Source organism: Capricornis sumatraensis, chromosome 16 (assembly GCF_032405125.1).
Source record: "Capricornis sumatraensis isolate serow.1 chromosome 16, serow.2, whole genome shotgun sequence".
Taxonomy (NCBI): domain Eukaryota; kingdom Metazoa; phylum Chordata; class Mammalia; order Artiodactyla; family Bovidae; genus Capricornis; species Capricornis sumatraensis.
In genome coordinates this window covers 7,589,666-7,617,407 of record NC_091084.1, presented here as the reverse complement: position 1 = coordinate 7,617,407, position 27,742 = coordinate 7,589,666, and the positions used below count along the sequence as shown (strand labels likewise).

At 34.7% G+C, this 27,742-nt stretch overlaps 1 protein-coding gene across 2 annotated transcripts; it reads right to left on the bottom strand.

The window, feature by feature from the left end:
• Positions 1-378: 378 nt before the first annotated feature.
• Positions 379-27,742, bottom strand: DCUN1D5 (defective in cullin neddylation 1 domain containing 5). 2 transcript variants are annotated; one of them, XM_068988644.1, is made up of 8 exons: positions 27,398-27,742; positions 25,256-25,347; positions 19,943-20,013; positions 19,440-19,531; positions 5,374-5,482; positions 5,180-5,284; positions 3,177-3,279; positions 379-953 (listed from the first exon to the last, which is right to left on the bottom strand). In XM_068988644.1, exons 1-8 carry the CDS (start codon positions 27,481-27,483, stop codon positions 898-900), a joined length of 714 nt encoding a protein of 237 aa, XP_068844745.1. In that variant the 5' UTR covers positions 27,484-27,742; the 3' UTR covers positions 379-897. The 2 variants fall into 2 exon arrangements, with proteins under 2 accessions (XP_068844745.1, XP_068844746.1); XM_068988645.1 differs by lacking the exon at positions 25,256-25,347.

The window sequence follows — 27,742 nt, the reverse complement described above, 5'->3', positions numbered from 1 at the left end:
CACAACTCCCAAAATCACAAAATGATAGTTAAAAAGATCACATATATGTCATGAACAACAATAATGATGATATACAGCTTCAATAATGGTCTTAATTTTCTCACAAGGCTAACTGATTTTGAGACAATTAATATACGAAACTTGCTCTTTCTAATATAAATAGAATTTTAAACTGATAGAATACAGAAAACATAAAATTCACATTAAGAGTATACATACGATGCCGATTTATACTTATTGACAATACTATTTAATGGTTAGAAAACTAAATAACAAGACAATAATCTTTACAACTGTAAACTTTTCAGATAAAGAATATGCATAATATGTTGGCAACTTTCACAGAAAACCACAGCTAAATTTGCCCAATATCCAGAAATGTATTTTATTAGCTGCATCAGAAATTACCCAAGAAGTCAAGGCCAATAAATATTCTTTCTGATTGTGCAGAGATGAATATATGAGCTATACCATGAGCTATATATTGCCAAACATTAAGACTGTTTAAAACCTTTAAAATTCCACAAACTTCTGGTATGACAGACTTCTAAAATTCAAGAATTAAAATTTACAAAAATAAATACCACTCTTGACACTCAACGGACATCTTCACTTTAAGGCCTTTGTCACAAATCTGAATCTTTATTGTTCTGAAATAAATGTTATAAACTCAAAACAAAAACTTCAATATTCAGTCTAAGAAGAGGTGTGGCTCAATGCCCGTAACATGTAACAAGAAAACTTCCTTTAAAAAAAAAGGAAAAAAAAAAAAAAAAGTACTATGAGAAGTCTTTCATATGAATGAAAATGCACCCCTTAGGTTTTTTCCCCCTCATCTCATTAGCCTGTACACACATCAGGATCAAAAGGTTTGCATTTTCTTCACAATACTTCTTGCTATGATGCTTGACGAACTTTATGCCACTCAACAAATTCATCAAGAAGAACAGGCCCTAGAAATAAAAGAAACAACTTTTATTAGAATTCAGTGAACTTATCTCTTAAATTATATAAAACAAACTCTATGGTGACAATAGGGAACTGACCTTTCCCTTCTTTAGGTATTTTCCTTCCAGACTCCCTCTTCTACTTAATAGGTGCTTTCTTGGCCTTTTTATTTTTATTTTTTTAAAAAACATAAGGGACTTTCCACAATGGATATTTGCAGAAAACCATGTTCTCAAGATTTAAGTGTTTCATGAACTCTCTGATAACTCAGTCAATATTAACCTCTCCCTTTTTCTAACTGCCCATGGCTTTCTGCTAATTAATTATTAAATAATCTGAAAAGTATTTAACATAGTATTTCTGTTACCTCACCAAGAAGTGTGTAAGTTTACTGAAGGTGTGGCCATATACTGTTCCAGGTACAGGACCTACTATAAATCTGAACACAAAGCAAGTACCTAATAAATATCAACACCTGCCTTAAGAACTATTGTAAAAAGATATTTTTATATTACAAGGAGTTCAAATTTACTTACTTACATAAATCAGATAGGCAATTTAAATAACCTCACTGTTTAATGTTTGGAAATGTAGGGAAAACTCACTGCCATAAAGAAATATGCTTGCCCTATTCTTCTTACAACCCTCTGGTGAACTCACTTTTTCTCTCACTTTTAATGGATATTTCTCTACTGTAAGAAAAACAGGAGACTAGCATAATAATAAATGACAACTGAAAAGCAACCTAGATGTTGTCATACTGTGGACCAGCACACCAGAAAGCAAGTGCAACATAAGCCACTATTTGGTTCCAACCTAAATCCTATAGAAGAACACAGGAACAGTTCTGTCAGATTTTGCAATTTTTCAAACAAATCTAGAAGCTATATTTTTATTCAAAACCTCTGTTAAAACGTTGACTCAAATGCACATGAAAATACATATCTACAGGCCAGATACAGTCCTTGAGCTGCCAGTTTACTGCTGTAAGGTATTATTTATAAAAATATTAAATTTTACACTATTTTGTAAGTGAAAGACACAATATATACAGAAAGAAATAAAGTTATCCTTTCTTCAGTATTTTGTTTCTTCAGTGTCACAAAAGTCCTTTAACCTCAGTTTACATTTATAGGAAGGTATCTTTTCTGTGTGGGCTTCCCTGGTGGCTCAGTGGTAAAGAACCTGCCTGCCAATGCAGGAGACCTGGATTCAATCCCTAGGTTGGGAAGATGTCCTGGAGAAGGAAATGGCAACCCACTCCAGGATTCTTGCCTGGGAAATTCCATGGACAGAGTATAGTCCATGAGGTCACAAAAGAGTTCAACATGATTTAGCAACTAAACAACAATAACAATCTTTTCTATACAATGCTTTGCAACATGAAAACAACACATGCAGCCAAACTTGTGATGGGAGTGAAAAACTTACAGCTCTAGAAAATTCATCTGGCTTATCTAAATAATTCATCATTGCCTCCAACACCTATGGCATCCTGGGTTTTCCATTCAAGGGGACTGACAGATATTTTAATTTGAACAACTAGAAATCATTGGGCTTCCCTGGTGGCTCAGACAGTAAAGGCATCTGCCTGCAATGCGGGAAACCCAGGTTCAATCCCTGGGTCGGGAAGATCCCCTGGAGAAGGAAATGGCAATCCACTCCAGCACTCTTGCCTGGAAAATCCCATGGATGGAGGAGCCTGGTAGGCTACAGTCCATGGGGTTGCAAAGGGTCGGACACGACTGAGTGACTTCACTTTCACTTTCACTCAATAATTTCTGATGGAAGTTACTTTGACATTGTTTGCCATTATGTGAATGGATATTATGATATTAAATTTAAAGCTTTTGCTACTATAGCTGTTTTGCTTTCCTATTTTTAAAATCATGACTGCACTTTTCTTACATAGTAAAATGCCAGGAAAGACAGGAATAAAGCAGAATTTTAGCTTCTAGCTGCAGAAATTATATTCTAAATTTAGCTATAGTGCTCTGCTACCAAGTAATTGAAAATATTGTATTTACCAGCACAGATTTTATAATGGTGCTCAATCTAAGTTCCCTACCTTCTATACCTGCCTCCCCCCAACACTTTCCACACAATTAAAACAAGAAGGTCTGTTAGGAAGTTTAAATTCTTTATGGTAATGCTACATAAATCCATGTTCTCATTTAATAGCTTTAAGAACTATATTTTCATAAGAAAACACTGTATTATATACTTACAAGCACCATCTTCATCATAGTTACTAAGATCGGCATGGACTGTTCTGCTGAATTCTAACACATTGTACCACTGATCTTTGTTCATAACGCGATACTTTGATTGCTGTAGAAAATGATATAAACATTTGGATTACAGACCAAGCAATATCTATTAGGATTTGACGTCAATAAACATAGTTGTAACTTTGTTGTGATTTAGTCTTTCCTAAAACAGTTATTCCTCTTTTAATTATTTATGTTTCTAAGAGAATTTTCAGGGTCATTTAGATGTTAACATCTTCAAATTTATTTTTTTCTTTTTTATTCCTGAGGAATAACACAGCATCAAGGGCACTAACAAAAAGGGTAAAGCTTAATAAATTTTTACCAATGTATATGCTGTGTAATCACCAGTGAGATCAAGCTATATAATGTTTCTTATACACAGTAAACTCCTTCCTGCTGCTTCTCATTAAATTGTTTCTTCGCATAAGGTTTATTGTTTAGCCACATTTGAAGTTGGCATTTTTCAGGCTTGGGTTCAAATCTTACTTCTGTTACTTAATTGAGTGACCTTGGGAAAGTTACTCATTGGCTAAGTAAAAATAAAACATAATTCAAAATGGTATTATAAAGATTTAAAAAGATAATATATGTTAAACACCTTCCACACAACAAACATTTGAAAATATTTAGTTCTCTCAGCAACCTTTACATGGGAATATTTTTACAAGGAATGATATTTATCTCTGTCCCCAAATTACTAATATGAGGAAGATAGATAATATCCATCAACCAATCTACTTTATTAGGCTAAAAGATTTAAGTGTGCACATAAGACCTTTTTATACCGTCTCTTATCACAAGCTTTAAACAAAACTAATCTGGGGAACTTGCTATGATAAACAATCAGCTTCATGAGAAATTTTCAAAGCAAAAGCATCTATATTCAAGAAATGGTAAGAAGTACACCAAAATAAAGACAAAATTGCAAAAACAAAAAAACACTACCAAAGAAAGGAATGGAAAAAAAGGACAGTCTCTTCTTAGAATCACGTTGAACAACAGGTACAAGAATAAAGCCTTTCTTCTAAAAGAATACTTCCTTTATAAATTCAGCATACATGTCTCAGTAATCACTCTATCTAAGTACATTCTCATATTTGGGGACATAAAATATTAAACTTTCTAACTGTGGTGTTGGAGAAGACTCTTGAGAGTCCCTTGGACTGCAAGATCAAACCAGTCAATCCTAAAGGAAATCAACCCCGAATATTCATTGATGCTGAAGCTGAAGCTCCAATACTTTGGCCGCTTGATGGGAAGAACCGAGCCACTGGAAAAGACCCTGATGCTGGGAAAGATTGAAGGCAGGAGGAGAAGGGGACAACAGAGGATGTGATCGTTGGATGGCATCACCGACTCAATGGACGTGAATTTGAGCAAGCACCGGGAGATGGTGAAGAAAAGGAAGCCTGGCGTGCTGCAGTCCACGGGGTTGCAAAGAGTCAGACATGACTGAGCAACTGAACAACTACAAGATATTTAAAGTTTATTCTAATTCTTTAGATTGAGCCTAAGCTTTAATACTAAAATTGGTTCTCTTAAATTGATCTTTTTCAGTCTAATATTCTGTATATAGAAAGAAATGTGATTTCAAAGCTTGAGATTTGTACACTAGCATCAATTCTCTCCTGAAAAATCCCAAGAAACTAATTTTACATTAAGGGCATTTGTGATAACATGTATTTTTTGAAGATTTATCTTTGTTTTTTTTTTTTTTTTTTTGAAGGGAGAAGAGCTGTGAGAAAGAGAATACACACAGCTTATGCACAAAATATATTAATGAACATGAACTCATGTCTAAATGAGAGCAGTTAGGTATACACTTAAACAAATTTTCAACCACTTATACAGATTTTTTTTTAAAGCTACAGTCTTTTTGTTTTTATTCATTTGAAGGTATGCTGTTCATTCAGCTTAAGTTTTTAAATATTATTTTAAAAATAAAAACATATACATACCTCTAGGTACTGGTAAAATACTGAAAACAGTGGCCATGTCCTCCCAAGGAGAAGAGCTAACATAGACTTAGCAGTATCAATATCAAGGCTTCTCTGATCTTTATCCTAAAACAAAAGATAAAAAAGTTCTCCTAAGTGTGGTTTCAAGATAATAAAAAAAATATTAAAATTGCAAACATGGAAATTCCACCTACCCTTGCAAAATCAAAGGCATATCTGTAAATATTCTTAAACGCAGAAATATCATTCAACTGTGAGCGCAAAAAGTCAAATTTGTTCTGTAACTTTTCTGTGCAGTCACACCTTAAATTAAAAAATAAAATGTTATATAATTAAGAAAATTAAATAAAAGTATCTTTGGGAGTTAGAATGAATGCATTAAATAAAAAAGTGAGCACATTTATGAAGTTAGTTTAGGTTTAAATTCTCTCATTCACAAATTTAGAATAACTGTTGCCTTCTATTTACCAATACAATGCAAAAGGGAAAAAGGGAAAAGAAAACCTAGCAATCTATGAAAGGTCACTCCAATAACTTTTCTTTAAAAAAAGACATCCACAACTCAAGCATAACCTCGAAGAAAATCACAAATATTTGGTAAAAAGAAACATACTAAGATATACGCTTTTACCACAGATAAAGTTAAAATGACAGAACAAACAAAATTAATCAGGCCTCTGACACAAATTCTCAGGCACCATCTTGGTGAAAGAGACTAACCATGATTGCTTTTTAAAGTTTAGGAGGTAATCCAGAGGAAATGTTATTAGTGATTCAGTGATAAACTCAGATTCCTACTACATTTTTAGTAAACAAAAAATCAAAGTATATCAGTGACAGCACCTAACTTTACATAAGGGACATGTACAAAAGAATGCAAACGAGTAACAGATGTTATCTCTAAAGGCACGACTAACTAAATATAAGGAACTAAAGAGACGGGATGTTCCAAAGTATTACTGGCTTTCTGATTTTACCTGGGTTGACATACTCCACTATTTAGCAAGAAACAAGGCAGATAAAAGATAAAGCCTTTCACAATTGGCACAAAGCTCTAATCTCATCTCCAGCCAGAGCCCAATATCCTTAAAATGTAACTGTGCTCTAGTTACATTTCACTTACCATTCCCAAATGCCATATCTATGCTTTAAGCACATATTATTTTATCTACTTGATATGCTGTTCCTTCTAATATTTTGTCAAAAAATTACTCATCAAAACTAACTCACAGTTTGTCCTCTCTCAGATCATGATTCCCTTCAATCAAATTAGTTGTGCCATCTACTGTGACCAATACTTTTACACGCAAAACTGATTTCAGTACTCATGACAACACACCTAGCATTCTCAGATTTAAGTGAGACTTTCACTGTTCTAAATCAACAATGTGACGTGTAGTAACTTATCATTTTATTAATGTGTAAAATATCTGAATAAATTTCTATTGTTGCTTAATGCTTGCATTCTTAGAATAAGCCAAACTTGGTCATGTTACCTGTTTTATACACTGCTGGATATTTTGCTTTGTTCATAAATGAGACTGGCTGTAAATTTCATTCTTTCACATTCTTTTTGCTAGCCTTGTAACAAGCTTATAGCATAAGCCTCAAAAAACCAAAATGAAAAATGGTACACTTTTTTCTATTTTCCAAAAAAAGTTTACTCAACAATGGATTTAGGATATGAACAAACTCAGCAGCTGAAAAGCCACCTGGGCCTTTTTACTAAGAAAAGGAAAACCTTTAAACTACTAAATCAGCATTTTAAATGGTTATTAGACCATTTTGATTTGTTAATGTCTTTTTGAATCAGTTTTGGTCATTTATACACATTTCTGATTATTTATTTCACATATAATTTTACTTAAATATGCCAATTAAAATATTTATATTTTCTAACATGATCATTATATATATTTGCCTTTTCTTTGTTCTTCTTGTTACCTTGTGAAAATTTCTTAATTCTCTCAATTGTATCTTTTTTCTATTTTACCAGGGCTTGAACACTTTTAATCTCCTTTCTTTTTTCTTTGGGTTAATCCTTTTCCTAAATTAGATACCAGTTCATATGGTTTTAGATTTTTCCCTCCCCTTTTAATATAATATTTAATGCTACAGACTTCCCTCTAAGTAAAATTTTAGCTTCACCCAAAGCTTTGTCAGTATTAATTGGTCTGATTAGTCACTTGTAAATAAGGCCTTTACAAGTGTGATTTCAGAGGAGCTGTAAGGATAAAGTCTTGCTAGAATAAGTTTAAAAGAGCGAATGAGGAGAAACTAGAGAAAAGAAGCCTGGACAATTGCTTTCAAAGAATCTGTTTCTAAAATGGAGCAGAGGAAAGAGGCAGTAGAGTGCAATGGGGAAGAAAGGCAGAAAGTTCACTTTAAGAAAAAACAAAGAGAAACAACTTGCTTCTAAGATGAAGTGTTATTTCACGTCTCTCCTGTTAATTCAATTAAAACCCTATACATTATATACAAAACAAACAAAAAAAGACTCTGAAAGAATCTGAGAAACGATACAGTAGCATGTTCCCTGGGTTTTTTTCTTGCCTCATCTATCCCAGCTTGGAGCTGAAGGAGTCAGCAAAACAGAAATGCCAACGAGGGCAGACAAAAAATAAACATACAGAAGCCTGCTCTCCCCCTCTAGCCCAAAGTAAGCAATCTGGCAAGACAGAAATCGTTAAGGGAAAAAAAAAACCAACAAACCACTCTTCTCCAGTCAAACACCAAAGAGAAAACTGGCTCAATCCCTACCAACGCCAGCAAAGGCTGAATGGGGAACTGAATGGCCCACCCTCACCAGGAAATGGGGGTGTTCTGGGGGCTCAGTGGTCAGGAATCCTCCTGCCAACGCAGGGGACTCGGGTTGGATCCCTGAATTGGGAAGACCCCCTTGAGAAGGAAATGGCACCCCACTCCAGTATTCTTGCCTGGAGAATCCCATGGACAGAGAGCCTGGCAGGCTGGAGTCCATGGGGTCACAAGAGTCAGACACGACTTAGGGACTAAACAACAAACAAAACACTAGGATATAAGCAGGTCGCCCTCTCAAATTCTGCAGTGTCAGTGGAAACCACAAGGGGTACATGAACTCCCACCAGGCAATGAAAAGCAGACACTCCTCCTCCACTCTTGGGAGTGTCAGAGGAGGATTTCGAGTCAAGGCTTTCAGCTTTACCCAGGAACGAGGCCGTCACTCCAGCAGTGTCAATGGAGAGAAAGCATCTGTAGAGGCCTCTCACCTCTGCTGACAGTAATGAGGACTCCTCCCCAGACGTCAAGGACGCAGAGAGGAACTTCACTTGCTATGGGCACTGGAAACTAATGAGGCAACAGCCCTCAGTTCTCCTGCCCAAGTGATATTAGAGGAAGCTAGCCAAAATAGAAGCCTCAACTAAGATCCAGACTTTCATAACAAAATAATACTCCAATCTTCCAGGTTTCAATTTAAAAAAAAAAACTGCCTGCCATAGCAAGAACCAAGATCTCAAACAGCAAAAGGGCAATCAATAGATGCAAACCCTGAAATGATAAAGATGTTTAGAATCATTCGACTCAGATTTTAAAGCAGTTATAAAAATGCTTCAGTAAGCAATCAAGAAGAAATTAAAATAAATGAAAAGATAGAAACTATCACCAAAGAAACTGAAAGTCTAAGGAAAGAAATATATAACAAAAGAACCACAATTTTTGAACTGTAAAATACAGGGCAGACTTAAGCCCTAATACATCAGTAATTACATCAAATATAAGTGTTTTAAATAAACCAATTGTAAGATTAGAGACTGACAGAGTGGAACAACAACAACAAACACGGTAAACTCTATGCTGTTCAGAAGAAACTGACTTTAAACATAACAATATAGGTGGGCTGAAAGTAAAAGAATAGAAAATGATATATTGTACAAACAACTAAAAGAAATGAGAGGTGGCTAAACTAGTATCAGCTAATGTAGACTTCAGAGCAAAGAATTTATCAAACTAGAGAAGAATATTACATAATGACAGAAGGTCAATTCACCAAGAAGACGGAACAATCTCAAATGTGTGCACCAGACGAGAGCTGCAAAATATAAGGAGAAATGAACAAATTCACAATCACAGTTAGATTTCAGTCTCTCTCTCTCAGCAATCGACAGAACAACACAGAACATCAGTCAACGTGTAGAAGAATTCAACACCATCAATCAACAGGATCCAATGGACATGGAAAGAACATTCTACTCGGTGGCAACAAAATACTTCTTTTCAATCCTAAACCAAAAAACAAATCTTGACAGATATAAAATACTTGAAATCACACAGAATATGTTCTTCGACCACAATGAGACCAAACTAGAAAGTAAAACTTAGAAATTAAACAGCCAACTCCTAAATAGTCCATGGGAATGGAAACCAAAAAATATACTGAACTGAATGAAAATGAAAACATATATCAAATTTTTTGAGATACAAAACAGTGCTAAGACGGAAATTTATAGCACTAAATATAAATACAAACATTAAAGAAGAAAACAGTCTCAATCAACAATCTAAGCTCCTGCCTTTGAAATCTTATCTAGATTCCAAAAACAGGAGCTTAGATTATTGAAAAAGACCAGATTAAACCTATGGAAAGTAGGAAAAGTAAAGAATTAAATTATCAGTATCAGGAATGAAACAAAGTACATCATTAGACCTGCAGATATCAACAGGATATAACTTTGATAACTTAAGAAGAGTAAGTTATCAAACGGACTCAGAACTTCCCTCGTGGCCCAGTGATTAAGAATTCTCTCTCCAGGACTTCCCTGGTGGCTCAGAGGTCAAGAATCCACCGATCAATGCAGGAGATATGGGTTCGGTTCCTGATCCAGGAAGATCCCACATGCCTCAGAGCCCTAAGCCCATGCGCCACAACTTGAGAGCCTGGAAGCTGCAACTACTGAGCCCACGAGCTGTACCTGCATGGGCTCTGCACAAGAAGCCACCACAATGAGAGGCCCACACACAACTAGAGAGCAGCCCCTGCTCCTCCCAACTAGAGAGAAGTCCTTGCAGTAATAAAGACCCAGCACTGCCCTACATGGATGAATGAACAAATAAATTGAAAAAAAAATTTTTTTTTTTTAAAGAATTCACTTTCCAATGGAGAGGAGGCCGGTTCGATTCCTGGTAAGGAAACTAACATCCCACACGCTGCAGTGTGACTTAGCTCATGCTCTGAAACAAGAGAAGCCCCCATGCAACACAACAAAGACCCAACACAGCCAAAAACAAAAACAGGTGACATGGACCAATATTTGAGTTGTGTAACTATTAAACTATTAAATAAACTGAATGCAAAAGTTAAAAACATCTATAAAAGACATATACAGGTTCAGGTGGTTTTACTGGAGAATTTCACCATCTTTGAAGATCAATTCTACAACCTCCTTCAAAAAATAAAGTATAAGCAAAAACTTTCCAATTTATTTTATAAAGCCAGTATTACCTTTACCCTAAAATCAAAGACAATTAAAAATCATCACAAGGAAAAAACATTTACAGCTATATATACTGATGAATGTTAATGACTTATGGTGACAGTATTGCAGGAATCAAACCCATGTCACCTATGTCTCCTGCACTGCAGATGGATTCTTTACCCACTGAGCTACCTGGGAAGCCCTTAATTTTGTAATATATACATATATTGAATGTTTTACATCTGAAGTTAATATAACATTTTATGTCCAATATAACTCAATAAATAAGAAAAAGAAAATAAAGTTATAGACCAATATCCCTCAAGAGTCCTTAACAAAATATTAGCAAATAGAAATTAAGCAATATATAAAAATAATTATATACCATGATCAAGTGGGATTTATTCTAACTATGCAAGATTGATTCAGTACTTACAAAAAAAATCAACATAATTACATTAATAGGCTAAAAGAAGAAAAACCACATGACTATGATTTAATGCAGAAAATGTGTATTTAAAGTATTTAATAACTATTCATCTTAAAATTCACAAAAAAAACAGAAATGGAGAACTTGCTCAATTTGATTTAAAAAAAAGAAACCTACAAACAACCCACCAGTAACAATACTTAATGGTGAAAAACTGATATCTTTATCTGTAACACAGGGAACCAAAATAGCATGTCCACTATCACCATACTTATTCAACACAGTAGTAGACATTCTAGCCAATGCAATATGTCAAGGAAAGGAAATATAAGATGTACAGAAAAGAAATAAAACTGTCCTTATTTTGGATCATAATCATATGACACAATTGTCCATGTGGAAAACCCAAAGAACACACATACAAAAATCTTAAAATAAGTGTGTTCAGCAAGTTCATAGGATACAGGACATATAAAAATCAATTCTATTTCTATATATTAATAATGAACATATGGATGCTAAAATTAAACATACAATATTTACAGTAACCAAAATAAAGACAAAATATTTAGGTTTAATTCTTAGAATACATGTACAGGACATCCATGTTTTACAAAGAAATGATGAAAGAAGCCAAGCACCTACGTAAATGGAGACATATCTATCTTGGAAGAGTCAAAGAGTAAAGATGTCAGTTCTCAAATTCACATGCACTTTAACAAGAATCTCAGATTTTTTGTAAATATGTAAGATTATTCGAAAATTTTTGGAAAAACAAAGAGACTGTAATAGCAGAACATCCCTGGTGGTCCAGTGGTTAAGACTCCATTCCTAGCATAGGTTTCACTCTCTGGTCGGGGAACTAAGATTCCACACGCCACACAGTGTGACCAAGAAAGAAAAAGGAGGTTTAAAAAAACTGTAGTAGCTAAAAAAAATTCGAGAAAAGATGAATCAGCCTACCTGACTTCAAGACTGAGTACACAGTTATAGTAATGCAGACTGTGTGGTATTGGAAGAAGATCAACAGAACAGAACAGGGAACCCAGAAGAGACCACACAAGGTTAAGTCCAGTTGCTTTTTGGTGAAGGTAAAAAGCAACTCAATAGGAGAAAGAGTTTCTGCACCAAATGGTAGTGGTGCAAATGGATATCCACAGATAAAGAAATAAACCAAAAATCTAAGTCTCATACCTTTGATAGAAATCAATTCAAAATGCACCACTGATTTAAAAGTAAAATGTAAAAATATAGAACTTCTAGGAAAAAAAAATAAGGAAAAGTCCTCAGGATCTATGGCTAGGCAAAGAATTCTTAGACTTGACACTTAAAACACATAAGAAGGAAAAAACTAATAAACCATCAAAATTTAAAACTTTTATTCTGTATAAAAGTCCTTGTAAAAGAATAAAAACACAAGCTACAGACACGGAGCAAACATTTTCAAGTCACATATTCAATGAAGGACTTAAATCTAGAATACAGAGGACATATTCAAAATTCACAGAACACACTCAAAATTAATTTTAAAAAATTAATCCACTATAGCTCTTAGTCTCTTTTCTATTTTCCTCAAATATGGTACATCACCATTTTATTATATCCATCTCCTTTGCAGTTAGTTCTCTACTGAGTTTTAAATCTTTTATATATTTCACTTTTAGAAATTATCTGAAATCTGATCATCTGAAACCATTCTTTTTTTTTTAATACACATTAATGTAGTTATTTTATACTGAGATTGTAGTAACTCAAAATACTAACCTTAAAGAGTCTTATTTTGAAGTTTAAGATCTGTTTCCCAACTTGTTTAGTGATTTCTGATTGTTAACGATCACTGAACTTTTCTCTGAAGAAACTGAGGCTTCTATTTAAAATGCTTTCCTGTACAGAAGACCTGCTTCCACTAAACACATGGAAGTACTAATTACCTGAGACAATAGTAAAATGCATTTTTGGATTGTGTCTACATCCTCACGACAAAGAGCTCTTTATTTTGACAATGCCTCTCAGCTTGCAGGATCTCAGTTCCCAATCAGCAACTGAACCCAGCCAGGACCATGAAAGTGAAAGTCTTGAGATCCTAACCAACAGGGAACTCCCCAAAAAGCACTTTTAGTTAGGAATTCTCTCAACTAGAAGCCCACTGTCTCCAACTGCATATGTTACCAAGCCCAAGCAAACAAGTCTCCCTCTATTGGATAGATTTGGCATCAATAACTAAATGTGAGAGGTTTTAACATGATTCTCATTGCAATTTGTCTACAGTTCCCAACAGGCATAAAAGGTTAATCCAAGTGACTAAGAATAGGCAGGTATCCTCAGGATAAATGCCAGCTCCATAGAGCCCTATGGAATTACCATCTCTCGTAATTTTTGGCTTCTGATTTATTTTTCTATAGTCAAGTACAAGTATGTTTTTTAACAGATGTTTTATATTTTAACTAACATTTAGGTATGTAAGATGGGAAATGATTTGCTTGCATATTTAGGATGCTGTAACTGCCAGAAATGGAAATCAAAGTTTGGATAAGTTAATCATTTAATTTGTCTGGGGCCTACTTCCTTACATACAAATATGTACACAAAATGTTTCAAGAAGAAACAAAAAAAATTTATTCTTATCATTTATGAGAAATTTATTATTTACTATTTCAATAAATGGCTTCTACTAGTGCAAACATTCTTCATTCTATGAAAAAGTTTTAATGAAAGTTGAAAATGCAGTTAACTTCTACCAGAATAATAAGCAAAAGAAACAAATTCTCAGATTATATGCTATTATAATAGTGTTTGAAAACTGGGACATCTCAAAACTTGAGTATCTCCAGAGTTGTCAACTGAGAACCAAAGGTCCTAGTATTAGAAGTGACTAGTCACAGGTGCTCCCATTCCCATCAGGACCTACCTTTAAGTAGGGGCCTCGTTTTCTACATCTTTGAGCTTCATCAGCAGCTTTTCACATTTTTTTTTAATGATGTGACTCACATTTTCACACAAAATCTTAACAGACTTGAGATTCAGGAGGTAAAACAAGTTAAAGGATACCTCCCTACTTTAAAAGCTTTTTTTCTCTCAATACCTCCAGAATTCAAAAATCGTCCTCATAGTATTAACATGGGGCCTGGCATATAGGCCCCAGCATTCCAAAACTGTTAAATAAAGGTATGAGTATCAAAAATAAAACACAAAGTAAATGACGTATTACAAAAGGTTTCAAAATTCCCATCTGGGAAAAGGTTAGTGGAAAACTATAGTTCAAACAGAATTGTTAAGTGTGTAAGTAGTGACTAACAAGTCTCTCTAGGAGATAATCTAAGAGATTACAATCCTTTCCAAATATTTTACATTCCACAGTTGTGTGTGCTCGGTCATGTCCGACTCTGTGACCCCATGGATGGTAGGTAGCCCACCAGGATCCTCTGTCCATGCAATTTCCAGGTAAGAACACTGGAATGGGTTGCCATTTTCTGCTCCAGGGAGGTACACAAAGTAACAATATTACTTAGGATGAGACCTCAATAATACAGAGATAAAGAACAAAGTTTCAAGTCAAACAGAGAACTGAAATTCCAATTTTTCCACTTCCAGCCATGTGGCTTTAAGCAAGTTATTTAATCTTTTCCAGTCTGTTTCTCATTTTAAAAACACAAAAACAATGAGACAGCCATAAGGTTACTAATGAGGATCATGTATTAAATGTGTAACACAATTTTAGCTTGACAGGCTAGGTTAAACACAAATTTCCACATTTATCAGGAACATCATAAAGACATGGCTGAAGCCAGCAAAACCAGTAAACACACCCAAGCTGTTATTAACAGACAATTCTGATATTTAATCTAGCTCCAAAATAGACTCACAGGAGCTAATAATCTTGATACCTCTTAACTCAGCAAGTGTAGGAAGAATATTTCTTCTGAACTAAAAAGAAACACGTACTATAAGCAGTACAGCATGGAAAATAAGAATAGTCTACTTTTGAATATCAAATAAAACTATAGTTTTCAGGGAACACTGGCACAATACAATAACCATCTTCAAAGTCACTGCTGTTAGAATGAATAGAAATGGGTTTAAATTTCAACATAAAGGCTTAGGGATTAATTTCCTGAATATTGTTAAACATTCTATTAAGAGAGACTTGAATTTCTGCTTCATTAATGACCTTTAAAATGAGAGAAAATTTTCATTTAGGTCTAAGTGAGGTTTTCTTCCTTAATCTTCAAGTCCTAATAAGAATGCTGTGACACACTGATGCTATAATACGAAGAATTTTATTCACAAAGTTATGGATTTAGAACATTCTCTGAATCAGGTCTATTGACCTCAATACAAAAATTCCACCTCTGGAGGCATTTGGAAATGTGGAGAGGGGGCATTCTGAAACAGTCATGGTGACTCTGCGGGAGAGCAAAGGAGAAGAACCACACCAACAACTGGTACTTGGGCCCCAAATGCTAAGTGAATGATAAATCATATGCCACACACAGTATAGCATACAATCTACTCAAATCTTCTACTCTCACCAAAAAAAATTATATAAATGTTCCCCATTCATCTCTTCTGTAGGAAAGTAAAGTCCGTCAAGCCTTTACTCTTCAAAGTACAGAGCTCAATATGGAGACCAGAGGGTATACAATTTGTAGTCTACTGGAAGACAGCTTAGTGTACTACCGTTCTGATCAGATCCTATTCTTTCTTCATGATCATAATCAAGTATACTCTTTTCAAAGATCTATGCCCACAATTTTCTCTAACAGCATGGTAATTCATCTTTGCTCCAACAACAAGCTTTCAGCTGGTACATGTGAGAAAAGTCCTTTGCTCCAGTAAGTATGGCAGAATAAAATTTTCAAGTATCCTTGGAATCTTGCCACTATAGATCCAAGGAAGAAGATCCATATGCAACATTTTGTGTGTAGCAACATATGTGCATTACAACGAGGATAAGGTTCACAGTTTTCCTTAAGATTTTCAAGAGTATATGATCTTAAAACATTTTTTTAAAAAATCAACTCTATTGAAATCATCCCCCAAATCTTTGATAATTCCTGTGCTCAATAACCTGGTGCCTTCCCAATCTAAAACATATGGTTTAAACTCTCTCAACATATTACTCAAAGTCCTGCATAATGCAGCCATATCTCAACTATCTGGAGTTTAAAACTGCTTTCAGTTTCTTTTATGTACCTTTTGATTCCAGCAAACTAGACATATGTTTTTCCTTCTCAAGGCTCTGCTCACAGTTTTCTCTTGAAACATTTTTCTATATCCTCAACCATCAAAATCCTAATCATTGTTCAAAGGTCTAGTTCAAACACTACACCCATAGCAAAGACTTGCCTGTCTACTCAGTGGTAATTAATCTCCTTAGCAGCTGTGCTTTCACAGTATCTGTTACTTTTACTCAGCACTTGTCCCATCCCACATGGATCTATGGTTTGTTTCTCAGTCGTATCCAACTCTTCAGAGACCCCGTGGACTGTAGCCCACCAGGCTCCTCTGCCATGGGGTTTCCCAGGCAAGAATATTGGAGTGGGTTGCCACTTCCTTCTCCAGGGGGCTTTTCTGACCCAGGGATGGAGCGCACATCTCCTGTATTGCAGGCACATTCTTTATCGCTGAGCCACTGGGGATTTATTTATATTTACAGTATTGTAACACTCTCCCACCCTGCTAGAATGTAACTAAGTAAAAGCTGTGTCCCATGCCTCACTGTGATCACCAGTAAGCAGCACAGTATCTTAGATAAAATAAGGGTAAATATCTATTAAATTAAATCTGACTTGAAGGGAAATTTGACTATTAATAAACAACAATGAAAACAAAATAGAGCAAAATATCTGGAAAGGATATGGCAATCACATCCCCAAAACTTACAAAATGACCATTCTACTCCAATTATGTACAAATTCATACCCATAAATTCTTTCAAACAAGAGAAAACAACAATTCAGTTATGGAAAGTCTGTGTGAATAACAGCTTTAAAATAAATAAATGTTTTCAAAAAAAGTATTCTGAAAACAGTTAAGTATTACACAATTACAGATTTTAATTAACCATGATTATGATATTCTACTATTCTTGACCATAATGTATGTCTTAACTATCAGACTGTTTCTATTCTTTAGCAGAGCTCTACTCAAGTTTTCTAAGGGTTAAAATTAATTAATTTGAAACAGCTGATAATTACATTAAAGTGATTCAGGAGTCATCAAATAACCATGTTCAGGTTAAATTAAATCCTAAAAATAGAAACAACTATAAAAACAATGAAGTCTGTAAAATTTTACACTTTATAATTGTAAAAACCAAGTATACTAGAAAACTATACATTTTTTAAAAAACTAAGAGCTCTGTCTCTCTTGGTTTACATTGAAAACTATTTTATGCAGATTCCTTATAAGAATATTCAGGGGATAATAAGACTTACCCAACTAAGAAAAGATACTTTGTACATCACATAGCAATCTAGATCATCAGAGGAAAAAAACTATTTTCCGAGTCAAGAATGCTTGCCTAATTTTAGTAACTTCAAGGCTCTACACTATAGAGCTCTAGGCAAATGGGTAGGGGATAACACATGAGTGAAACAAAAACCTCTGGGTCAATTTTAAGTGCTAAATATTGCTTTTATTATATAAAGCCTGTGAACTTCCTGCTGGAAAGATTTGCTAATAATCAACATGTTCATGGGTTCATCAATTTTCCTAGCATATACCTAAAGCCATATGCAAATACTAGAAACATTTTTGTTTATATATGTTATACAGAGGCTCCTTATATAATATCAAGTTATTCAAAAGCAATGAGAAACTTTTGGGTTAAAAATATGCAAACACTTGTTAGCTGAGATATTGAAAAAAGGAGGACAAAAGCAGCAGCAGAAGAGTACAAAAAGCAACTGTAATGCCAAATAAAAGGTCTCACAATTAACGAGCTACGTGACAACCAATACAGGTTTTAATAAAACAGACTGAGCTGTATGAAATTCTTTATATTCTTTGCATACTCCTGTATATTTATCTTTCTCTAAAAATTTAATTAAATGGTGGCAAACAGCTCAAAGAATTTCAGAAGCAACATTATTTTAATCTGCCATGTTATGACACCTAGATGAATGGCAGAATCTGCGGTCTTGGTTATAAACACTATGATTTTAAAAGTTAATAATGGCCTTCTATTTTATAAAGACTGCTAACAAAGGAAAATACAAAGGAATGCCACAATAGGAACTGCAGTATGGTAGACTGGTCATCAGGAAATTAAAATTCTAGCTCTGCTATCCTTAGTTCCATAGGAACTATGTAAACTTGGGCAAAAATGTTCTTCACCTCTCTGAATTTCAGACTCCTCATCTCATCTAGAAATAATAAAAGTGAGAGAGTTGACTTTGTGTTCTCTTTTCTTTATATCTATGTGTTTGTATATACACACATAAAATATCTAAATGTTAATCCTGGTTTAAGAAACATTAGACACTGAAAATTCAAAAATATTTAAGTTTCATATGAACAAATACACTTGAAAAATCAGGTATCCTGAAAGTTAAGGATAGGCAAACAAGGTTAAGCATGTTAATTAAAATCATACAACAGGAAGCTAATTAACCTCCAGTTTGGGGCTCCAAAAATATAAATTTATGCTTGCTCTATTTTAGAATGTTGATTATTATTTCCTGGGTGAACATTAGGAATATGACATAATATAAAATTAACACACAATTACCAACTGAAACTAAGCACACTGTACTCTGGAAAGCCAAAATCATTTTTATAAAGAAGCAATTTTGTGAAAAAGAAGTAATTTTGTAACTTATAAAAGCATTCAAAAGCAGCATACAATGTGAAAGTATACAACTATAAAATGGCTAAATGTTGCACACTTATTTATTTATTTATTTACTTATTGCCAAACAATATTTCTTTTATTCTTTAAAACTGTCATGTAAGTCACTTCAAATTTCTTTTTTAAGTTAAGTATAAAACTGAAGAGAGAGGAGGTCCCAGAGCTCAGAACTGTTTAAGAACAAACTACTCACGTAGTAGAATTCTGTATTTTGAGAAGGAAGTCCCTCATTGCTCAAACATTCCATGAATAAATAACTTCTATCATAAAGCTCTAGTTCATGCATCAGGAGAATAGGTGGGTTTTAACAGAACTGTTCTTAAAGATTCTTTCTTAGGAAATATGAAAAATGGAGTAACTGTTCATTTGGCAAAGACCATAATATAATTTTTTTCAATCCTAAACTGATTATTATAGATAAAACTAATTTAAGGTGAAGACTTAGTCCTGAAATTACGAAGCACAAAATATCAATTAAGATTTTCAAATAGGCCATCAAATTTGTTTTTTAAAAAAATTTCTTACTGTAATGAAGTCATCCCCTTTAACCATTCTTCCTTGGTAAAAAATCCCATGCTTTCAGCCTCCAATTTCCACGCTAAAACTAACATAATAATCTGGAAAGAACAGAACATAAAGGATAGGGGAGAAGTCAGCACAGAGATTATCATGTCTATATTTATCATGGAGAGCATTTTTATACAATTATTTCCATCCTTCAACTATTAAAGAGTACAATCTCTGGAATTATTAACTGTAAAGAAATTTAGATGGGTCAATTTCTTAAAAGCAAAATATTCTAACAGTTTCTGAAGGTAGAATCTCTCTTACTCTATTACAAAAGACATTTATATCAAGAAAGATAATACATGCCCAAGTTAAATTCACTTAAAAAAACCTAAATGAAAATCTGCAATATTCATGAAGAAACAAAATTTTCTTATAAGATTAAACTGTTCCAATTTTTAGAAATTTATGAATATTCTATACCCCACTTGCATTCCATTCTACTTAAAAATAAAACATACATTTTCAGGTTCAACACCAATGTCTTCACAAAATTTTTCCATTCCTTCTGGCCCTACAACTTCATCAGGACCTTCAAAGACAAAAATAATTTATATATTTTATTGTTATAACTTTATATCAACATAAAACAGAAGCCACTGTGTTAAAGGAATTTATGAATACATAACATTTTTTTGTGAATAACTGACTTTGAATTTTTACATACCGTTGATAAAGTATGAATATTTGTACAGATTAAATTTTTTTAACTTTGAAATCCTCTTTGAACACATTATAAAATATAATAAAGGACATAAAAACAAACATTAATGACAATCACTAGGTTGTACAATCACTTGACTCTATCCTTAAAAATACATTTACTGAGAGCTTCCTCTGAAGAAAGTTTTTGACAATGCATCAATTTGAAAAAGAACAAGGTTTGAGCTCCTTATTCTACTAGAATGTGCCAGTACCAACCCACAATTCAAGACAGTAAACAGAGGAGAATATCTGTTTCTTACTAAAACAGATGGTCATTCATTAACCTTCTGAAATATATCCGTAAAAATTTAATATTTTTTAAGATATAACAATACTGATATAAGAAAATGGCTACATTGAGATTCCAGAATGAGAAATTTTCCAAGTAAAGCATGAATACTATGTAATCTTAATGTAAAAATAAATGCTTAATCCCTCAATTAGCTATGTCTATTATTAGTTCAAAAATTAAGGACATTTTTCCTATTTTTTCCCTTAGTAACACTAAACATAAGTCAGTATATCAATTTTCCTATTTTTTATGTTATCTTTTGCTTGGTAAGAGTAAAACAAATTTGCAACAACATAGATGAACCTCAAGGGCATTCTGCTAAGTGAAACAAGTCAGAGAAAGGGAAATACAACATGAGCTCACTTGTATAAGCAATCTACCAAAAACAATCAAACTCAAATACAGAGAAGTGATTGGTGGTTGCCAGAGGCAAGGGTGGGCAAGATGAGTGAAGGTGGTCAAAAGGCACAAACTTCCAAACGTAGTAAGTCCTGAGGATGTAACATGGAGCAGGATGACTATAGTGTTAATAATACTATTTCGAGTATTTCAAAGTAGCTAAGAGAGTAAATTCTTAAAAGTTCTTATCACAAGGAAACAAAATTTGTAGCCATGCGTAGTGACAGGTGGTAATAATTTTGTTATAAAATCATATATCATTATGTTGTATACCTGAAATTAATATAATAATATACCTCAATTTAAAAGGCTAAAATAAAATTTAAAACTAGATATGATACAAATATGTTTACCACACCTGGTTTTTGAAAGAAAATAGTCTTCAAACATTAAAGTAGCTAAGAGAAACTTGTTTCCTTTCTTAAGGACTAAAAATACTCCAGCTTATATGTCATGGACTAGACCAAGGCTACTCAGGTGGCATTTTATATCACCATCTTTAGTTCATAAGCACAACATGGGGCCAATGTCCTATGGCTTTTCTTAGTAGAAAAATGTAACTACCCAGCATGGGACCAGTTAAGCTTTTATTGTCTCAGATGAGGTCCAGACTGCTAAGATGATATTAACACATGATCTGAAACTAAATGTTTTAAAAATTCTTTGGTCTAAATAAGCATTGTACTTTTTTATACAGTGAAATGTTAAAAGGTTAAGGAGTGATAATTATAGGAAACTTTCACTTCCTAATATACATTTGGAGACTTTTTATGAAAATGTGTTAATTACATAATTTTAAAAGCACACATACATAATTAAGGTGTTAAAAAAATAACCGAATGTGCATCCTTATATGTGGTTTGGATGAAAATAAAAACCAGATAAAGAACTGAATGGAAGAAAACAAAGTTTTTTTAAGTCATGATTGAAATATATTTTAAACTTTTCTAATGCAGCAAGAAAGCAAACTTGTCCTCCACACTGCCATCACTAGTAATTATTAAGAGAAAGCTGAAGAGTCATATCAAGAAATATCAGTTACTGTCATAAAAAATAGCCTCCCTGGAAAATGGGAGACTACTGATTAAAATTTGATAAAAATCAAATTAAACTGTTATATAAAGATATATAAGATACATATAAGACCTTTTTGTAAATGTCAAGTGACTTTCACAAAACAAATAACAATCTAAATCTAAAACCAAGTCTATACTATAATATTCTTTTCCCCAGACCACATAACATCAATTATACTTCTTCAAACAAACTCTTCCAATAAAACTACTTCCAGGGTAAAACCTCTGGAGTAGAATTTAACTATTTCAGGCACAATATGGGTTTCTACCCAACTTAAGAAGCTATGAAAATGATTTAGTTCACTCTACCAGCTGGTAACTTTACTGCTGCTGCTGCTAAGTCAGTTTACTAGGACTAAGCAATTATATCCCCCTTTTTTGATTCTTTTTAAGACTTTAAAATGCCTTTTCACTTCCAACACCTTTCTTCAACAACAGGCCTAATATATTCCTGAATCCTTGCCAATGCAAGTATCACTCAAAATGAGAGGTCTTATGAAAGGGAAGACCTTTCACACACCACTTATGACCTACAGTATCTTATTAACAAGATTTGTGGTAAAACATTTTGTTGCAGTTGTTTCGCTCAACTGTGTCAGACTCTTTTGTGACCCCATGGACTGCAGCCTGCCGGGCTTCTCTGTTCATGGGATTTTCCAGCCAATAATACTGGAGTGAGTTGCCACTTCCTCCTCCAGGAAACGCTTTTAAAATTTAAAAGAAAATCAATTTTCTGATGGTTTAATAACCATATAGTCCCCAGCTATATCTGCAGGGTCTAAAACAATGCCAGCCAGAGCAAATGCTCAGGCGAAAAAAAAAAATCTGCTCAAAGCATGACACAGCACCTTAAACATAAGCTACATAGGAGCTACATTGTTAATTTTTTGGAACAGTATTGTAAAAATATACAACCAGTAAATCTGATGCTGCAATACTATCACCCTTTTAATAATAGCTAACATTTATTGGGTTCTAACTACATACCAGGTACAGTACTAAGTGTTTTCTTTACATGTTTTATCTCAGAAGGCACAATTATTGCCACCATTTTAAACAAGGCCATCTCAGTTACTCTAACTGACAGACAACTAGCACCTCCTCATCATTTAGGTCTCTGATTGAAGTAATCTCCAGAGAGGCCTTCCCTAGTCAGTTTATTTTAAAGTCTATCCCAACTTTCTACTTTCCATCCCTGCATCACACCACATTACTTTTATAATCTTCCACCATGTGTAATTATCTTGCTTACTTACTGTGTCTTCCCCATTAGAAGGCAAGTCCCCAAAGGGTAGGGATCTTGTCTGACTTGTTCACCACTATATTCCCAGCACTCAGCACAGTGCCTGACACATGAATAAAGTGCTCCCTAAATATGCATCATTAGATGAATGACAGAATATTAGTTAACCTCAAGTATACTTACTAATATTTTTTTTGGAAAAAGAAAACTGGCTGCCACGTACAAATTTTAAAACAAGATAGTAGCAGCTAAGCATAGGCTACATGGTCAGAATGACTGGGGTTTGAATCCAGGCTCTTGTCATTGTATGATCTTGGGCAAATTACTTGATCTAAGCCTGTTTCTCATCTATAAAACAAGAATACCACCAACTACTTAGCAGAATGGTCACAGGAAAAAAATTAGATAATAAAAAATAAAGATAGCAATTAGTTTGCTATTAAAAAATGTTGGCACAGAAAATAAATGCTTAACTAAATCTAATCCTATGCTACCCAGGAAAGTCCCTATGAGAAGTAAAACAATCAAGCATGAAAGGAAAAAAAAAAAAAGACTAATTAATTTTATGTATCTAGTACCCTTTATAGGTGAAATAAGATGACCAGCCTTTGATTCTCTATCTTGCCATGCATACCAGTAAAACTGGCATTTTGAATACTGGGTCAACATTTCAAATGGAGGTCAAAAGAAAATGAATTCCCTCTATTTAATTTGGGTTAGTGGTTGTCTTGGGATGCCAGTAATAGCAGCTTTTCTGGTCTATAAAGAATCTGTTCTGTTACTAAACAATTTTTAAATTATATTGTTGAGATTGCTCAGAGGATACCAACAGTGAAGCTACTGTCTCTCAAAATAGTCTTTTTCCATACATAACCTAAAAAACTAAATCTTAAGTTCAAAATTCCCTTGAGATCTAAGCCTTATTATCACTAAATATAAGACAATGACTGCATATACAGTGTTTTATTCTAAACAAACACTCTGAGGATGATAGGTAAAAGGGGGAAAAATCTCCAAAAAACCCAAACAGGGAGGCAGGTAAAAGAAGGAAACAGTTGGGGGTGGAGGGCAGATTTAAAACCAATAATTCCAAAAAGAACTAAATCATTCTAATGATTCTATGGGGAAAAAAATGTATAAAAGTTAATATGAATTAATCTCCCCTTTAACTGCTATGAAGAAGTTAATAATAAATGAGAAACAAGTTTCTTTTTCATATACTTAACTCTGGCCTCATCCCAGGCTTTTGATTTTTACCTTTGAACTAGCCTCATCCTAGACCTAGAGTTGTTCATTCACCACCTATAGGATTTAGTGCAGGTTAAAATAGCTTCTTCAAGAAATTTTCAATGACACTTTCAAGGTTGGGTTATATACTCCTCCTATGAACTCTCACAGTGCATCTTCCTAATATATTAATAGCATATAGAATACTATACTAACCAGTTTACTTCCTTATTTATTATTGCATCTCCAGTGGAAGTGAATGGCTAAATAAATGACTGTGCTGCTGCTGCTGCTAAGTCGCTTCAGTCGTGTCCAACTCTGTGTGACCCCATAGACGGCAGCATTAAAGGGGAAAACTGTCATGGAATGATATATGAGTTTTAAATCTTTTACTATGTCTTCCCAAAAGTTTCACAAAAAAAAGTTTCAGAAAATACAAGCTTATGGTTCAGAAAAACTTCAAAGAAAACTGAAAAGAAAAACAAGAACCATATAAAGTATAAAATGTTCTATTACACACTGTTTTCCAGAATACTAACTCTACTGTAGCCAATGGACATAAACCAATGATGAATCTATTTACAAATTTTACTAACAGTAAATGAGTTTCACCCTACCCACTAAACATATACTGAATTACATATTTAAAAAGATATCAGCCTGAAAGGGCACGAAATTCTTAGCCTAACCATAATCCTCAGTCTTGACCCTGATCTCATCACACAGCACTAACACACAGCAGGCCTGCAATAAATATTTGTCAAATGAATGAACCAAAAAAAAAAAAGTTTTAAAGCATGTGACTGATATCTTCTTATATTAATTTCATTACCTGCATACTCATAAAACCAAGCCAGGCACTTCTTGCTTGAAAAATGTTCCTCTCCACTTATTAGTCTAGCAGGGGGTTGGGATCTGCAATAGCTTAGAAAACACACAAATGCCTAAGAATTTTATCAAGTCTCAACTTTTAGTGAAAAGCTAAGTTCAATATGAACTACTTCAATTCAAACCAAAGTCTCTCTCTCTCTTTTTTTTTACAGTTGGTGTTACAGGGAAAAACTGGAATTGTTAAATATATGCAATTTGAAACAGTAATCTACACATAAAAATTTCTGGCTAACAAAGCCCAAATGCTACTTTGCTCACTATCAACTACCAAAAATATCACTAAAATTATTGCTCCCAGATTTCAAAAGACCACACAGAAGTTCAATCTAATGGTCTCAATGCAGGACTGATAGTTGGGAAAATATAAATCTTTACAGTGATTCTGCTGATTTGCATAGAAATTCTATATGTGTATAATTTGAAAATGAACCTTACAAAGTATATTTTGATACCCAGTGAATCAATATTTCAGAATATTATATATTACGAGTTGTTTATTTACCATCTACCAAGCTTAAACATTTTAAAGATAAAAGATAATATAGGGCTTAAGGTATAATTAGATTCCACAGATTAAAAAGAAAGAAAATAGATCATACCAGTTCAAATAATTGAGCCAAAGCAATTTAATCCCAGGATCTATCTTTTTCATAAAATAATTTAAATTTAGAAAGTTCGTAAGTGGCCTCTAAGATTTAACGAATAGAGAAACTTTTCTCAAGGAGCTCAGTTATACTACCACAGTGACAGGAATGCTATAACTTCTGCAACTATGTAATAGTAATGTAATATAAAATAAGGGTGCCAAATAAAAATTTTAAGTTGACAGAGCAAAGTATCACCTGAGTGCTAATACTAATGGCTCAGCTGTTTTAATGTGCTTAATTTAAATACTTTTAATACGTTATACATTTTAAGATTGCTACAAGTTAAAGTAAAAGAAATCTAATTTGCATGCTTCATACAAATATGAGCTAGTGGAGTATATGTCAAATTCTAGTATGAGTTAAGAGGTATAAGAATACAGCAGTATTTTTCACAGTAATAGTCAAATACCCTCGGGCTCTTCCACCAACCAGTTAATAAGAGGAAAAATCCAACTAATTACAAAAAAGATGAAGCAGACTAAAGAGGTCACCTACCTTACATTTTAAGCAGATTTCTCTTTAAGGAGAGCTCTATCATTATCTCCTCTTAATAATGCTGGCTACTTTAAATGGTAGCATCTTAAGTTCTTACATTAAGTGCCAACCAGTAAGACAGTCAAGACATCCAATAAGGAGATTTAAAAAACCCTCTTCTGACACGTAAATTGCAATGATTTTTTTGCAGCATACAGTGTTGCTGTAATGCCTTAATGACATGCTACAACGGAACCAAGGCACTATACAACTACAACTCTGCCTTGCTTTTTCTCCAAGAAATGCAGAGTATAATAGCTCTCAAATTATTAATATTTATGTTGAGAGCTAACAGTATCCTGATGGCTAAACAACAAAATGCATGCAGGGCCTTTTCAACTTTGCACCCAGTGACTTGGCTATGGAGGCACTATAGCCAAGCACTTTATTTGGCAGGTGGAGGCACTATGCTTCCAGAAAATGGGGCTCCTGCTGGGATGGTGCGGGTTAGATCACTCCATATACTAAATCTGGAGGCCAATTCCAGCACAAGGAGCTTCTCTTTCTATGACTCCCAAAGCAGCAGTCAGGACGAAATTCCTCGCGCTCTGCTCCTTTCTTCACAGTCTACAGAGAAATTCTAGAAGTGACCCTTGCACGGATCTGTACACTGCCAGGTCTGGATTGAGGGCGGGGGAGGCTTAGAGAACTGGGGGTACTCGTCTCCCCCACCCTCTCCGGCACGCAGAGTCGGACGGGAAGCGACTCTCAAGAGTCCTTCAGCGGCGCTGAGCACACAACCCAACACGAGGTGGAGCCCGGCACAGACTCACGCGGTCCGGCGCCTGCCACCCCGGTTTATCAGAGGGGGCTCGCCTCTCCCCGGCCCGAGGCCTGGCCGGCCGCCTCCTCTTTCGGTCCTGAAGCAAAAGAAAAGACTGAAGGGCAGGGGGCGGCGGTACCTGGAGATTTTACACTTTTTGAGGCCTCCGTCTTCCACCGCTGCCGCTGCCACCCCAGGAGATTTTCTCTTCTTCTTCACCGGCATCTTCCGCCCTCCCCGGCGGGGCGGGCAGGCGAGCCGGGGAAGGGGGTCGCTACCCGCTGAGGACTCCTCAGGGCTGGCTCCCGCTTCCCATAGACAGCAGCAAGCGAAGGAGCAGAGCTGCCAGCCCGCCCCCGAACGGCGGAGCCCTGCCGCCGCTCGCTCCCAGGTCCCCTGCCCGTCCTTCTCAGCGCAAAGCCGCGGGGGCTCCCCGCCTGCAGGCACTTCGGCGGATCACACCGGCAAGAGAACGCTGACGGCG